Source organism: Stegostoma tigrinum, chromosome 14 (assembly GCF_030684315.1).
Source record: "Stegostoma tigrinum isolate sSteTig4 chromosome 14, sSteTig4.hap1, whole genome shotgun sequence".
Taxonomy (NCBI): Eukaryota; Metazoa; Chordata; class Chondrichthyes; order Orectolobiformes; family Stegostomatidae; genus Stegostoma; species Stegostoma tigrinum.
Genome location: NC_081367.1, coordinates 72,612,093 through 72,626,115, shown reverse-complemented (window position 1 = coordinate 72,626,115; position 14,023 = coordinate 72,612,093). Strand labels below are relative to the sequence as shown.

Below are 14,023 nucleotides of genomic sequence, written 5' to 3'. Positions count from 1 at the left end.
TTTATGAGGACTCATCTACTGAAGTAGTATGGGCTGAGGTTAGAAACAAGAAAGGAGAGGTCTCCCTGTTGGGAGTTTTCTATAGGCCTCCGAATAGTTCCAGAGATGTAGTGGAAAGGATTGCAAAAATGATTCTGGATAGGAGCGAAAGTAACAGGGTAGTTGTTATGGGAATAACAAAGTGTGTAGCTGGATGAACACAGCAGGCCAAGCAGCTTCTCAGGAGCACAAAAGCTGACGTTTCGGGCCTCTGATGAAGAGAGGTCTCTGATGAAGGGTCTAGGTCCGAAACGTCAGCTTTTGTGCTCCTGAGATGCTGCTTGGCCTGCTGTGTTCGTTCAGCTACACACTTTGTTATCTTGGATTCTCCAGCATCTGCAGTTTCCATTATCTCTGATCACAGTTGTTATGGGCGACTTTAACTTTTCAAATAGTGACTGGAAACACTATAGTTCGAGTACATTAGATGGGTCAGTTTTTGTCCAATGTGTGCAGAATGGTTTCCTGACACAGTATGTAGACAGGGAAACAAGAGGCGAGGTCACATTGGATTTGGTACTGGGTAATGAACCAGGCCAGGTGTTAGATTTGGAGGTACGTGAGCACTTTGGTGATAGTGACCATGAAAAGTTTACTTTTGCGATAGAAAGGCATAGGTATATACCGCAGGGCAAGAGTTATAGCTGGGGGAAAGGCAATTATGAGGCAATTAGGCAAGATTTAGGATGCATAGGATGGGGAAGGAAACTGCAGGGGCTGGGCACAATTGAAATGTGGAGCTTGTTCAAGGAACAGCTACTGCGTGTCCTTGATACATATGTCCTGTCAGGCAGGGAGGAAGTGGTCGAGCGAGAGAACTATGGTTTACTAAAGAAGTTGAAACTCTTGTCAAGAGGAAGAGGGAGGCTTATGTAAAGATGAGACGTGAAGGATCAGTTAGGGCACTTGAGAGTTACAAGTTAGCCAGGAAGGACTTAAAGAGAGAGCTAAGAAGATCCAGGAGGGGACATGAGAAGTTTTTGGCAGGTAGGATCAAGGAAAACCCTAAAGCTTTCTATAGGTATGTCAGGAATAAAAGAATGACTCGAGTAAGATTAGGGCCAGTCAAGGACAGTAGTGGGAAGTTGTGCATGGAGTCCAAAGAGAATGAATATTTTTTGTTAGTATTCCCACAGAAAAAAGACAATGTTGTCGAGGAGAATACTGAGATACAGGCTATTAGACTAGGCGGGATTGAGGTTCTAAAGGAGGAGTTGTTAGCAATTCTGGAAAGTGTGAAAATAGATAAGTCCCCTGGGCCAGATGGGATTTATCCTAGGATTCTCTGGGAAGCTAGGGAGGAAATTGCAGAGCCTTTGGCTTTGATCTTTATGTCATCATTTTCTACAGGAATAGTGCCAGAAGACTGGAGGATAGCAAATGTTGTCTCCTTGTTCAAGAAGGGGAGGAGGGTCAACCCTGGTAATTACAGACCAGTGAGCCTTACTTCAGTTGTGGGTAAAGTGTTGGAAAGGATTATAAGAGATAGGATATAAAATCATATAGCAAGGAATAATTTGATTAGGGATAGTCAACACAATTTTGTGAAGGATAGGTCGTGCCTCACAAACCTTATTAAGTTCTTTGAGAAGGTGACCAAACAGTTGGATGAGGGTAAAGTGGTTGATGTGGTGTATATGGATTTCAGTAAAGCGTTTGATAAGGTTTGAGGGGTGATAGATATAGGACAGATTGTCAGAGGTAAGTTCTTTACTCAGAGAGTAGTGAGGGCGTGGAATGCCCTGCCTGCAACAGTAGTAGACTTGTCAAGTTTAAGGGCATTTAAACGGGGATGATATTGGAATAGTGTAGGTTAGATGGGCTTCAGATTGGTTTCACAGGTCAGCGCAACATCAAGGGCCGAAGGGCCTGTACTGCGCTGTAATATTCTACGTTCTATGTTGTTCAATCAGATAGCAAAGCCTCAAGGAACCTCTAAACCTTTTAACAATCATGATTATATGGTCCATTGTACTTCATTGAGACAAATGGGTTCCATTTAGACCACAGATTGCATTCTGTTCAGAAGGGGATGATCCGAATACATTACCATCTGCCAGTATCTGCATATGCATCTGTCTAAATTTAAGTCCAAGCCACAGGTGGGTGCTAGGCTAGCTCCCAATCTTCAGAAGTTTCTCAATTATAGCTCACTGTTTCTCCCAGCTAGTCCCACCAGGTTACTCTGACAGCAGTCATTAAACCCTATACCATCCCAGACCTTCACTGTCAGTGTTGAACAATGAAGATTTCAAGCTTTGGATGATCATCAAACTGTTGTCATTGTCAAACAAAATGGGAAAAGGACAGTAAAGAGTTTCTGATAATCACAATTACATACTCAGAGATGGAAGACATGGATGTGTTTTTGTTTAAGTGGGCCATCATTTATTTTCCATCCCTATTTTCCCAGAGGGCAGTTAAGCATCAACCATATTGCTGTGGGTTTGGAGTCACTTGTCGGCCAGACCAGGTAATGATACTGAATGTGGATGATCAGCCATGATCATAATGAATGGTGGTGCTGGCTCGAAGGGCCGAATGGCCTACTCCTGCACCTATTGTCTATTTTCTATTGTCAGTTTCCTTCCCTACATGATATTAGTGACCAAAATGGGTTTTTCCAAGAACCAATAATGGTTTCATGGTCATCACTAGACTCTTAAATACAGAGATTTAAAAAGAATTTGAATTCAAACTCCACCATTTGCCATGCTGGGATTTGAACTGGGGTTCCCAAAACATTAGCTGGGTCTCTGCATCACTTCTCACATATGATATGATTGGTACGATAGTCACGTGTACTGGGTTGTACATAATTGGATAATACTAATACTGGAAGGCAAACTACGCCAACACTGTTGAATAGTGATATGGGTGAGTGTGTAAACATTTCATTGGTAACCTGTTTTCTGTAGGGCAAATAAAAACCCATAGCTTTTGCAGCAAAGTTTCAGTGGTGTTCCATCTTTGTTTAAACTTTTATTCATGCATCAAAAAAATTCTGATTTTCCCCTGGTCTGAAAGAGGGATTAAAGGGTTAAATCACCCTTTCAACAATGTTTGCTGAAGGGACATTTGAATGCCATTGACCATTTATATCTTCACAAACATTACACCATTTTCCATTAGGGAGGATAAACAAGGGACAGGAGTGGGTCCTCAATGGAAAAGCACTGAAGTTCACACAATGAGTTCTGCAACATTTTGGGCATATTGGCTCGGTCGACGTTATGGACCTTGCAAATATTTGCCTTGTTAAAGACTTCATATTTAGACATATAGTAATTCCTTCATCTCACCAGATAAAGGCATGGCTCAATATATGGACACACAAGCACATGCACCCCCACATGCACATATACACGGCACACAACGAACACATGCACGCACACAAAGATCACACATGTGCACAAAAACACTCATACATTTGCACGCACACAGTCATGCCTGCATATATACGTGTGCACACACGCACACAGATAGAACATAGAACATAGAACATAACAGCACAGTACAGGCCCTTCGGCCCTCGATGTTGTGCCGACCTGTCATACCGATCTGAAGCCCATCTAACCTACACTATTCCATGTACGTCCATATGCTTGTCCAATAACGACTTAAATGTACCTAAAGTTGGCGAATCTACTACCATTGCAGGCAAAGCGTTCCATTCCCTTACTACTCTGAGTAAAGAAACTACCTCTGACATCTGTCCTATATCTTTCACCCCTCAATTTAAAGCTATGCCCCCTCGTGCTCGCCGTCACCATCCTAGGAAAAAGGCTCTCCCTATCCACCCTACCTAACCCTCTGATTATTTTATATGTCTCAATTAAGTCACCTCTCAACCTTCTCCTTTCTAATGAAAACAGCCTCAAGTCCCTCAGCCTTTCCTCGTAAGACCTTCCCTCCATACCAGGCAACATCCTAGTAAATCTCCTCTGCACCCTTTCCAAAGCTTCCACGTCCTTCTTATAATGTGGTGACCAGAACTGTACACAATACTCCAAGTGCGGCCGCACCAGAGTTTTGTACAGCTTCACCATAACCTCTTGGTTCCGGAACTCGATCCCTCTATTAATAAAAGCTAAAACACTGTATGCCTTCTTAACAGCCCTGTCAACCTGGGTGGCAACTTTCAAGGATCTGTGTACATGGACACCGAGATCTCTCTGCTCATCTACACTACCAAGAATCTTACCATTAGCCCTGTACTTTGCCTTCCGGTTACTCCTACCAAAGTGCATCACCTCACACTTGTCTGCATTAAACTCCATTTGCCACCTCTCAGCCCAGCTCTGCAGCTTATCTGTGTCTCTCTGAAGCCTACAGCATCCTTCGTCACTATCCACAACTCCACCGACCTTAGTGTCATCTGAAAATTTACTAACCCATCCTTCTACGCCCTCATCCAGGTCATTTATAAAAATGACAAACAGCAGTGGACCCAACACCAACCCTTGCGGTACACCACTAGTAACTGGTCTCCAGGATGTACATATACATGCCCTCTAGTACATACACATACATGCAAGTTTGCATTCTTGTCTCACACACACACACTCTCACACACACACACACACACAACACACACACACACACACACACACACACACACACACACACACACACACACACACACACACACACACACACACACACACACACACACTTCTTTGGCAATTACAGATCCAAAGCACAGCTACATGTCTTTATGGAAGAGAATGGGTGGGTTCTAACATGTTTCAAGGCTGCAAGTAGCTGACCTGACATGCATGGCAAATAAAACAGTTTGGGAAACAGGGGTCTAGAATTAAGGCAAGAGATCATTAACAATTTGACCATCGTGTCTACTGGGAGCTGTATGGATGGGAACAAATTCATGGTACTAAATAGATTTGACAAGGTCAGAAGGAAGGATGAAAAGGGAGCGAGGCAGTAAAATGTAAAAAAAAATGCACACAAGACCAAATATAGTTCAGAAAATCAGAATTTGACTTTTATATCTTCATGCAAATTCTACCACACTCAAAAATAACAGCAACGGAGATTTATATAGGAGCTCATAGAAACAGAGAACATAGAACAGTACAGCACATTAAAGGCCCTTCGGCCCTATGTCAGCACTGTAATATTTCAAACAAGGCTTCACTGACCAGAGACAGAATAGGCTTACCTGCAAACATCATCATGTGTTGGAAGTTCCAAGGGATTTTTCTTCTGCGTCGCAGGTTGAGTAGGAATGACAGAGGATAGATATTGCAGGCTCGTGCTACAAAGATGGCGATCTGTTGAAATAATCTTAAGGACAATAGCAAAAATCGATTGACCAATGCTCACTGACATCCCCTTTGAGGTTGCTCTGTCTCTTATTGATTGCCATTACAAATTTCATTCCTTTCTGGACCATTTCTTTTATTCATCTTTGGGACGTGGGCTTACTTTTTTTGAGGCATTAAATACACAGAAGTAAATAGTTTTGACACAAGAGTGTTGAATGCAAGCACAAACCTTGGAGCATTCTAAAGATAAAACCCTGAAAGGGAAAATATTCTGGAGGAAATACAAAGAATAGTTGCAATGGGAATCTGGAACTTTGAAGAATTGCAAAAATTAAACCAACGAATGTGCTGAGAAAAAGTATGAGGAATGGTCAATGCAGTACAATCCATTCAGAGACAAAGAGTCATACAGAAACACAGCCATTCGGCCCAACTTCTCCATGCTGACCAGATATCCTAAATAAGTCACAGAAATAAACAGCACAGAAAAAGCCCCGCCCACCCCCAGCCCCCTGTTTCCATGTTAGTCAATGAGAACTACCTAACTATTTCTAAGCCCCTTTCCCAGCACTTAGTCCACATCCTAGACTGCACTGGCATCACAAGTGCACATCTAAACGTTTCTTCCTGAAGAAAATCTAGGCCCAAAACGTCAGCTTTCCTGCTCCTTTGATGCTGCTTGGCCTGCTGTGTTCATCCAGCTCTACATCTTGTTATCTCAGATTCTGAGGCATTGACAGCTGCTACTATCTCTAAATATTTATTCACTGCTCTGAGGGTTTCTGAGGGATTCCCACCACCGTCTGGATGAAAGAGTTCTTCCTCACTATCTCCTCTAAACTTTCGGTCCCTTACCTTAAATCTATGCCCCCGGTCACTGATCCTTCCAACAAAAGGGGAAGTTTCTCCCTGGCTATCCTATTCATACCCTCATAATTTTCTACATCTTAATCTCTTCTCAAACCCTACTTGTGCTCAGGAAAACAATCCTTACCATGGATAAGGCTTAGACATGAAACAAAATTAGATTCAAAAGAATGCATGAAGAGAATTTGTTCTCAGTGAGCTACCCACATAAAACAAACCACCCTTTTAAACAACTTCAATGTTATTGGGGAACAAAGAGTGTTATAAACTCATGAGTCATGAGTTTCACTAATGTACCTTCCTGAATAAAAAAGGGCTTAAAATATTCACAAAGTTGTTTCTCGCACTGGATGCAAGTGTACACTGTTTTGGATTTGATGAGTGGCCTCGCAGTATGCTTTTCTCAAACAAAGCCTTTTCTAAATCACACAGCTCTGCTGCCTGCTCCAGCTGAGGAAACATAAGGCAGGAACCTAAGACTCTCAACGACTCATCCCTGCTGTTGGTGTCAAATTGTTCAACTCGAGCAAGTCCCAGGGTCATTTTTCTGTTTCATCCGACGTCAGGACAGGCTTTATCACTTTTCAGCAGTTTTATTTGGCAGAAAACGAGAGACTCTCACAAACTGTTCAAAAACAATCCGTTTGAGTTGAGATGATGTCCCCAGGAGTTTCGGCTTGGTGAGTCATGAATGAGGAATTGGTTTAATGATTCTTTAGCTTGGGGGAGAGGAAAGAAAATCTTGAAAATGTCCACAAATTCAACTAAAGCAAATTCTCCCTTTATACAACCCATATCAACCTTGACATAATTTTTTTATCTTAATGGATAAAATTTAAAACCAAATTATGCAGCACTAGTACATAAAATTCAACAGAAATCATTCTGCTCAGTTTTCAACATTGATGTGTAAGTAGTCTGACAGAGTCATAGAGGCTTACAGCATGGAAACAGGCCCTTCAGCCCAATTTGCTCATGCTGCCCAGTTTTTGCAGTTTATCTGGTCCCATTTGCCTGCGTTTGATCCATAATCCTTCATGTCTACCTCATCCACACACCTGACCAAATGTTTCCTAAAATGACAAAATTGCACCCACCTTCACCACACTCTCTGGCATCTCATTCCAGACACTCATCAGCCTCTGTGTGAAAAAAATCATCCCTCTGGACCCTTTTGTGTCTGCCTCTTCTCCCATCTAGTTTTCGACATCCCGACCATGGGGAGGAACTGTTGGCTATCTACCTTGTCTATGCCGCTATGTGATTTTATAGACCTGTAAAAGGTCACCCTTCGGTCTCCACTAATCAGGTCACGCATCTACACCTCAGCCGTAAATTAATATCAACCATAGATTCTGAATTCACCAGCGACTAAAGTTACAGAGAATCTTGACTTCTGCTGTTGCCTGAGGCACCATGGCCCTCAGGTTAAACCATTGCCACTCATCTCTCTATAATGAGAGAGCAAGCCTATGGCGCACTGGGACTATAGTGACCACATAGCAAAGACTGGATATTGAAACTAACTGCATCCTGGTAGAAGTATGAGAAACCTCTCACCACCACACTAGTGTCTCACCCTGACTAAGCCGATCGCTGATCCATCCTGGTCAGAGCCTATATGAATATGACTCATATTCAGAAAGGATTCCAGGTTAGTAATTCACAGATGTTTCATTAGAAAATCTTACTGTACTAAAACAGAGACTTTTATTCATATACAACATCTTACATGTGAAATTAGACAAACATTAAGGCTAGTTAAAATGTAGTTCCAATTCTTAACCTGAAAAGGGTTTGTAATTTCCAAAAGCGATGGTAGGTACTGCAGATGCTGGAGAATCTTAGATAACAGGGTGTAGAGCTGGATGAACACAGCAGGCCAAGCAGCATCGGAGGAGCAGGAACGCTGACGTTTTGGGCCTAGACCCTTGTTCAGAAAATTTCCAAAAGTTGCTTCTACTTATGAACCACAGCGCACTCAGGAACTTGGAGACTGAGGGGGTAAATCTGACATCTTTACCGGTGAAGCATCATTTTGGTTGAGTTGCACAAGAGAGTAGCTCGCCCATAGGCTGAATGTGACAGCACCAACCTCGCGTCATTAACAACCTGGCCAGTACAATGATGCCCCTCTCACCCCATTCTAACAATTGCCACGCCTGAAGTGATTGGCCAATGGGTGGGGAATTTGCAAAACTGACCAGCATCCTCGGCACCAGTGCCACCTTTAACACACAAGCCCCATCTGTCTGGAGGTGGCCCTGCATGATCCCTGGCATGTGCCCAAGACATGGCAGGAAAGGGGTCACGTTGTGGGTGGGGGTCCAGGAGGACAGGATGGTGCAGAGGCAGGAGGTCCACTCACCCAAGCAGTGGAGGCCACAACACCTGACCATTCCATCTGGTCAGCGCAGTCTCAGGGATTTGGAGTATAGGAGTCGGGAGGTCATGTTCCAGCTGGATGGGACATTGGCTAGGGCCACTTTTGGAATAATGCGTTCAATTCTGGTCTCCCTGCTACAGGAAAGATGTTGTGAAACTAGAAAGAGTTCAGAAAAGAAGGATGTTGCTGAGGTCGGAGGGTTTGCGTTATAGGGAATAGGCTGGAGCTATTTTCCCTGGAACATAGGAGGTTGAGGGGTGACCTGATAGAGGTTTATAAAATCACATGGGGCAGGGATAGGGTGAGTAGTCAAGGTCTTTTACCCAGGGTAGGAGAGTCCAAAACTAGAGGGAATAGGTTTGAGGTGAGAGGGGAAAGATTTAAAAGGGACATAAGGGGCAACTTTTTCAAACAGAGGGTGGTGCGTGTATGGAATGAGCTGCCAGAGGAAGTGGTGGAGGCTGGTACAATTACAACATTTAAAAGGCATCTGGATGGGGACATGAATAGGAAGGGTTTAGAGGGACATGGGCCAAATGTTGGCAAATGGGTCTAGATTATCTGATTGGCGTGGACGAGATGGACTGAAGAGTCTATCTCTGTAATGTACAACTTTATAACTTTAAACATCTTTATAATTTGCAATTTAATTATTCAACACCAACAACTTTCATGGTCTCCTTAGGTTGGCAACTCACTTCAATGAATTATTGAAAGCGTGGAGGGGAGGGGAGTGGTGGGAAAATGATTTTTGCATTGAGGGAAACGTGATCAGGAGCTCGTTTGCACAGAGGCAGGCAGTATGGTGTTTAACTAACCAGCACACCACAGGCTGCTCCGTCATTTACATAATTTACTGAGGCTGCGTGCCTCCAGTTCCAGCTCAGTTTTAGATTAACCCAGGGCATGTGGAATCTGTCTGCTGAATACCACCAACATGTGACAGATTCCACGCGGCAAATGCTTTTCCAGCACTGCTTGTGGGTCAAGAGAAACGGGACTACTTCCTACCAAACAGGGCCCTTCCGCCTCAACTGAACACCACTGGACCCCTACAGTATTGACTCTCCCCAGAGCCAAGTGATCTATCTAAGGCAAGTCAAATTCATTCCCCACACTATTGACACTGTTCCACAATCGCTCAGCGCCTTCCAGTTCTCTGCTTCCTCCCTCGTTGCTGCCTCCCAGACTTACAGCAGTCAGCTAGTAATCTAATTGGTGGATAAATGTCTCAAAATATTTAGATCAGCTCCTGACTGTATTTTTGGCAGGAGGTTTGACAAATGGGGATAGGTCAGTCTAGGACGGGCAGGTCAAGAGGGCAGGATGAGGTTAGTAGGAAGGAAATGGAGGTGTGGCTTGAGGTGGGAGGAGGGGATAGGTGAGAGGAAGCACAGGTTAGGGAGGCGGGGATGAGCTGGGCTGGTTTTGGGATGCAGTGGGAGGAGGGGAGATTTTGAAGCTTGTGAAATCCACATTGATGCCATTGGGCTGCAGGGTTCCCAAGTGGAATATGAGTTGCTGTTCTTGCAACATTCGGGTGGCATCATTGTGGCACTGCAGGAGGCCCAGGATGGACATGTCATCTAAGGAATGGGAGGGGGAGTTGAAATGGTTCGTGACTGGGAGGTGCAGTTGTTTATTGCGAACTGAATGGAGGTGTTCTGCAAAGCAGTTCCCAAGCCTCCGCTTGGTTTCCCCAATGTAGAGGGGGCCACAATGGGTACAGTGGATGCAGTATACCACATTGGCGGATGTGCAGGTGAACATCTGCTTGATGTGGAAAGTCATCTTGGGGCCTGGGATGGGAGCCGGCCCCTGTCTTTGCACAAAAACAGAAGTTACTGGAAAAGCTCAGCAGGTCCGGCAGCAGCAGTGAAGAAAAAGTTCGGGTCCGGTGACCCTTCATCTCTCCTTGTCTTTGACCAGTTTCAGTTACTGTTTGATCCAGCAGCATGTGGAACAAGGGAATAGATGCAGAACCTACCGAATTAAACACCTTTATGCTTCAGCAAGCAAAGCTCCAAGTCTAAAAGGTTCACATTAGGAACAATCTTTGTGGCTCAATAAAGATCAGAAGTCAGGTCCAAGCTTCATTACACTGACAGTTACAAAACAGAGAGAGGCTTGGAGCAAAGGAGCCTCCTGGTAAATCAACCATTAATTTCTTTCCTTGGAAAGAGCCCTTTGTTACTTTCCTTGGGGATAGTAGGAACGCTGATGCTGGAGGAGCTGAGATAACAAGCTGTAGAGCTGGATGAACGCAGCAGGCCAAGCAGCATCAGAGGAGCAGGAAAGCTGACATTTTGGGTCTGGACCATTTCTGAAGAAAGGCCCAGACCTGAAACATCTGCTTTCCTGCTCCTCTGATGCTGCCTGGCCTGCTGCGTTCATCCAGCTCTACACTTTGTGGCGTTCCTTGTCCTGATTTGGACATTATCGCTCCATGATTGCCAACTGTGAAGCAAATGATAAAGGTTCTGCATGGCAATCCCTTAATATTGTACCGCTCCCTAAAAACACAGAGATAGAATTGTCTGCACTTTCTTCAACAGTGGCAGGTTAAATCAGGAACCCATTTCACTGGAAATTGAGAGGACTGGATGACCCAATGCAAAAAATGTATTTCTCACAAAGGGAGGTGAATCTGAGAAATTCACTCCCCCAGAGCATGGTGGACGCTGGGATGCTGAACGTAGCCGAGGTGGAGAGAGACAGATTTCGAGTTAGTGATCGTGAGAAGGTTATGGAGGACGGGCAGGAAAGTGGAGTTGCAGCCAAACTGAGATCAGCCACGATTGCATTAAATAGTGGAGCAGGCTTGAGGGGCCGAACGGCCTACCCCGAGTTCTTCAGCTCCCATGTGTGAATGGTGAAGAGTCACCCAGATCATAGCGGGCTATGATAGTCTACAGTTTGAATTGGAAAGCGTACTGAGAGCTCACCAGATTCATATGTTAGGATTTGAAACATGCTACATTGGTCTGTGGTCACACTTTGTATCATTTACTGACCCTTATCATTCTACTATCCTTGGGAACCAAGCCCCTTCCATACCCATTGTGAACTCAGTTTTGGGCGAGCACACAAACAAAAGTTATTCCACACCCAACCATTCCAGACCCAAGTTGGTGTGATAAAGACATAGAAGCATGCAACAACATGGCAGCAACAAGATATTTAGCTCTTTCAGCCTATTCGGTATGGTGATGGTTTTTTCTCTATCTCAATGCTTTATTCCCATTCACTCCCCCCATGCCCCTCGATATCTTTAGTGGTTAGAATTTTATTCCTTTTTTAAATCTACTCACCTGGGCTCCATAAACTTACATGTTGGAAAATTCCACAGGGTCACCGTTCCCCCAGTGAGGTAAATATTCCTAATTTCAGCTATAAATGTATCTCTATCTTTGAAACCATAGCCCCTTATTTTACAGCACGCTGACCAGAGTGTCATCTCTACATACAGTCTGTCCAGTGCTGCCAAAATATTAAAAGTTTCTTTGAGATCGCCCTCTCATTCTTTAAAACTCAGTGAATAGAATGGACTGTGGGAGGAAACCGGAACATCCATTGGAAACCCAAGCAGGCACAGGGAGAATGTATCAGAGATAATGGGAACTGCAGATGCTGAAGAATCCAAGATAACAAAGTGTGGAGCTGGATGAACACAGCAGGCCAAGCAGCATCTCAGGAGCACAAAAGCTGACATTTCAGGAAGGGTCCAGGCCCGAAACATCAGCTTTTGTGCTCCTAAGATGCTGCTTGGCCTGCTGTGTTCATCCAGCTCCACACTTTGTTATCTCTCATAACAGAGAGAATGTGCAAACTCCACAGAGACAGTTACCCAAGGGTAGAATTGAACCTGGGTCCCTGGTGCTGTGAGGCAGCCGTACTAACCACTGAGCCACCGTGCTGCTCCCTGACCCAGTTGACGCCCTCTCTCGACATACAACAATTTCAGTGTTAGCAGACTGAAATGAAAAAGCTTTCAATCTCTCATCTTGAGCTTAAAGTACACACCAAATCTAAACAGTGCTTGTTTGCAGCCGGGATTTAAGAGTTCTGTGGGACTTCTTGAGGTAGCTTATTAAAATGAACTCCTACCTTCTACTCCATGACCTCAGTTACTGACACAGTAACTCCAAACATTTCCACTGCTGTCCTTCACTATGCACATTCCTCCCCGCTCCTCCAAACCTTATTTCCTTTTGCAGCTGACCCAGAGAGAAAATCCCTCCCACACCACCACCCACTCCAAATGACTAACAACCAAACTTCCAATTTCCCAAGATAACAAGGACTGAAGCTGGATGAACACAGCAGGCCCAGCAGCATCAGAGGAGCAGGAAAGCTGACGTTTCAGGCCTAGACCCTTCTTCAGAAAAAAATGTCCAATTTCCCAACTTTTGATCTTGCATCCACAAAAATTCTTCTTCAGTTAAGGTTCTGCTCAGTCCGACAGAAATCACTGTCAAACACCACAGGATCCCACAAACTTTCAGAGGCTCGCTCCTTCTTCAGGATCCGAAAGCTCATGATTTCAAATAAACCTGTCGGACTGTACCCTGGTGTCGTGTAACTTCTGGCTTTGTCCACCCAAGTCCAACATTGGCACCTCCACGTCACATATTTCACGGGTGTGGGAGGATAAGAGGAAGGAAAATCTTACGGTATCTTAGCCACATCTTCACTTGTGCAAGTCCAGCTGGTGGAGACAGAGTATGTTCATGATTCAATTATATCATTGATCAACAGATTTGGAGGGTCTACCTCCAGTGGTAACAAAATTCACTGCCAACACGGCCGACTGGCCCAGGATACTTATTAAAAACAAAAGTATTCTCCTCACTCACAGCTTTTCTCTCTCCCGTGCCCTCCATCCCACATCTCCCACAGAGTGTGGAGCTGGATGAACACAGCAGGCCAAGCAGCATCTCAGGAGCACAAAAGCTGACGTTTCGGGCCTAGACCCTTCATCAGAGAGGGGGATGGGGTGAGGGTTCTGGAATAAATAGGGAGAGAGGGGGAGGCGGACCGAAGATGGAGAGTAAAGAAGATAGGCGGAGAGAGTATAGGTGGGGAGGTAGGGAGGGGATAGGTCAGTCCAGGGAAGACGGACAGGTCAAGGAGGTGGGATGAGGTTAGTAGGAAGGAAATGGAGTTGCAGCTTGGGGTGGGAGGAAGGGATGGGTGAGAGGAAGAACAGGTTAGGGAGGCAGAGACAGGCTGGGCTGGTTTTGGGATGCAGTGGGGGGAGGGGACGAGCTGGGCTGGTTGTATGGTGCAGTGGGGGGAGGGGATGAACTGGGCTGGTTTAGGGATGCAGTGGGGGGAGGGGAGATTTTGAAGCTGGTGAAGTCCACATTGATACCATTGGGCTGCAGGGATCCCAAGTGGAATATGAGTTGCTGTTCCTGCAACCTTCGGGTGGCATCATTGTGGC

The 14,023-nt window shown here is 44.8% G+C and overlaps 1 protein-coding gene across 2 annotated transcripts in view; it reads right to left on the bottom strand.

Moving 5' to 3' along the window:
• The window catches only part of LOC125457988 (sodium/hydrogen exchanger 9-like), a 453,786-nt gene that overhangs the window by 184,658 nt on the left and 255,105 nt on the right, over positions 1 to 14,023 (bottom strand). For both annotated transcript variants that reach the window (XM_059651223.1, XM_059651224.1), the window contains exon 11: positions 5,219 to 5,330. In XM_059651223.1, coding sequence (XP_059507206.1) covers positions 5,219 to 5,330 — 112 coding nt within the window. The remainder of the gene's footprint in view (positions 1 to 5,218; positions 5,331 to 14,023) is intronic.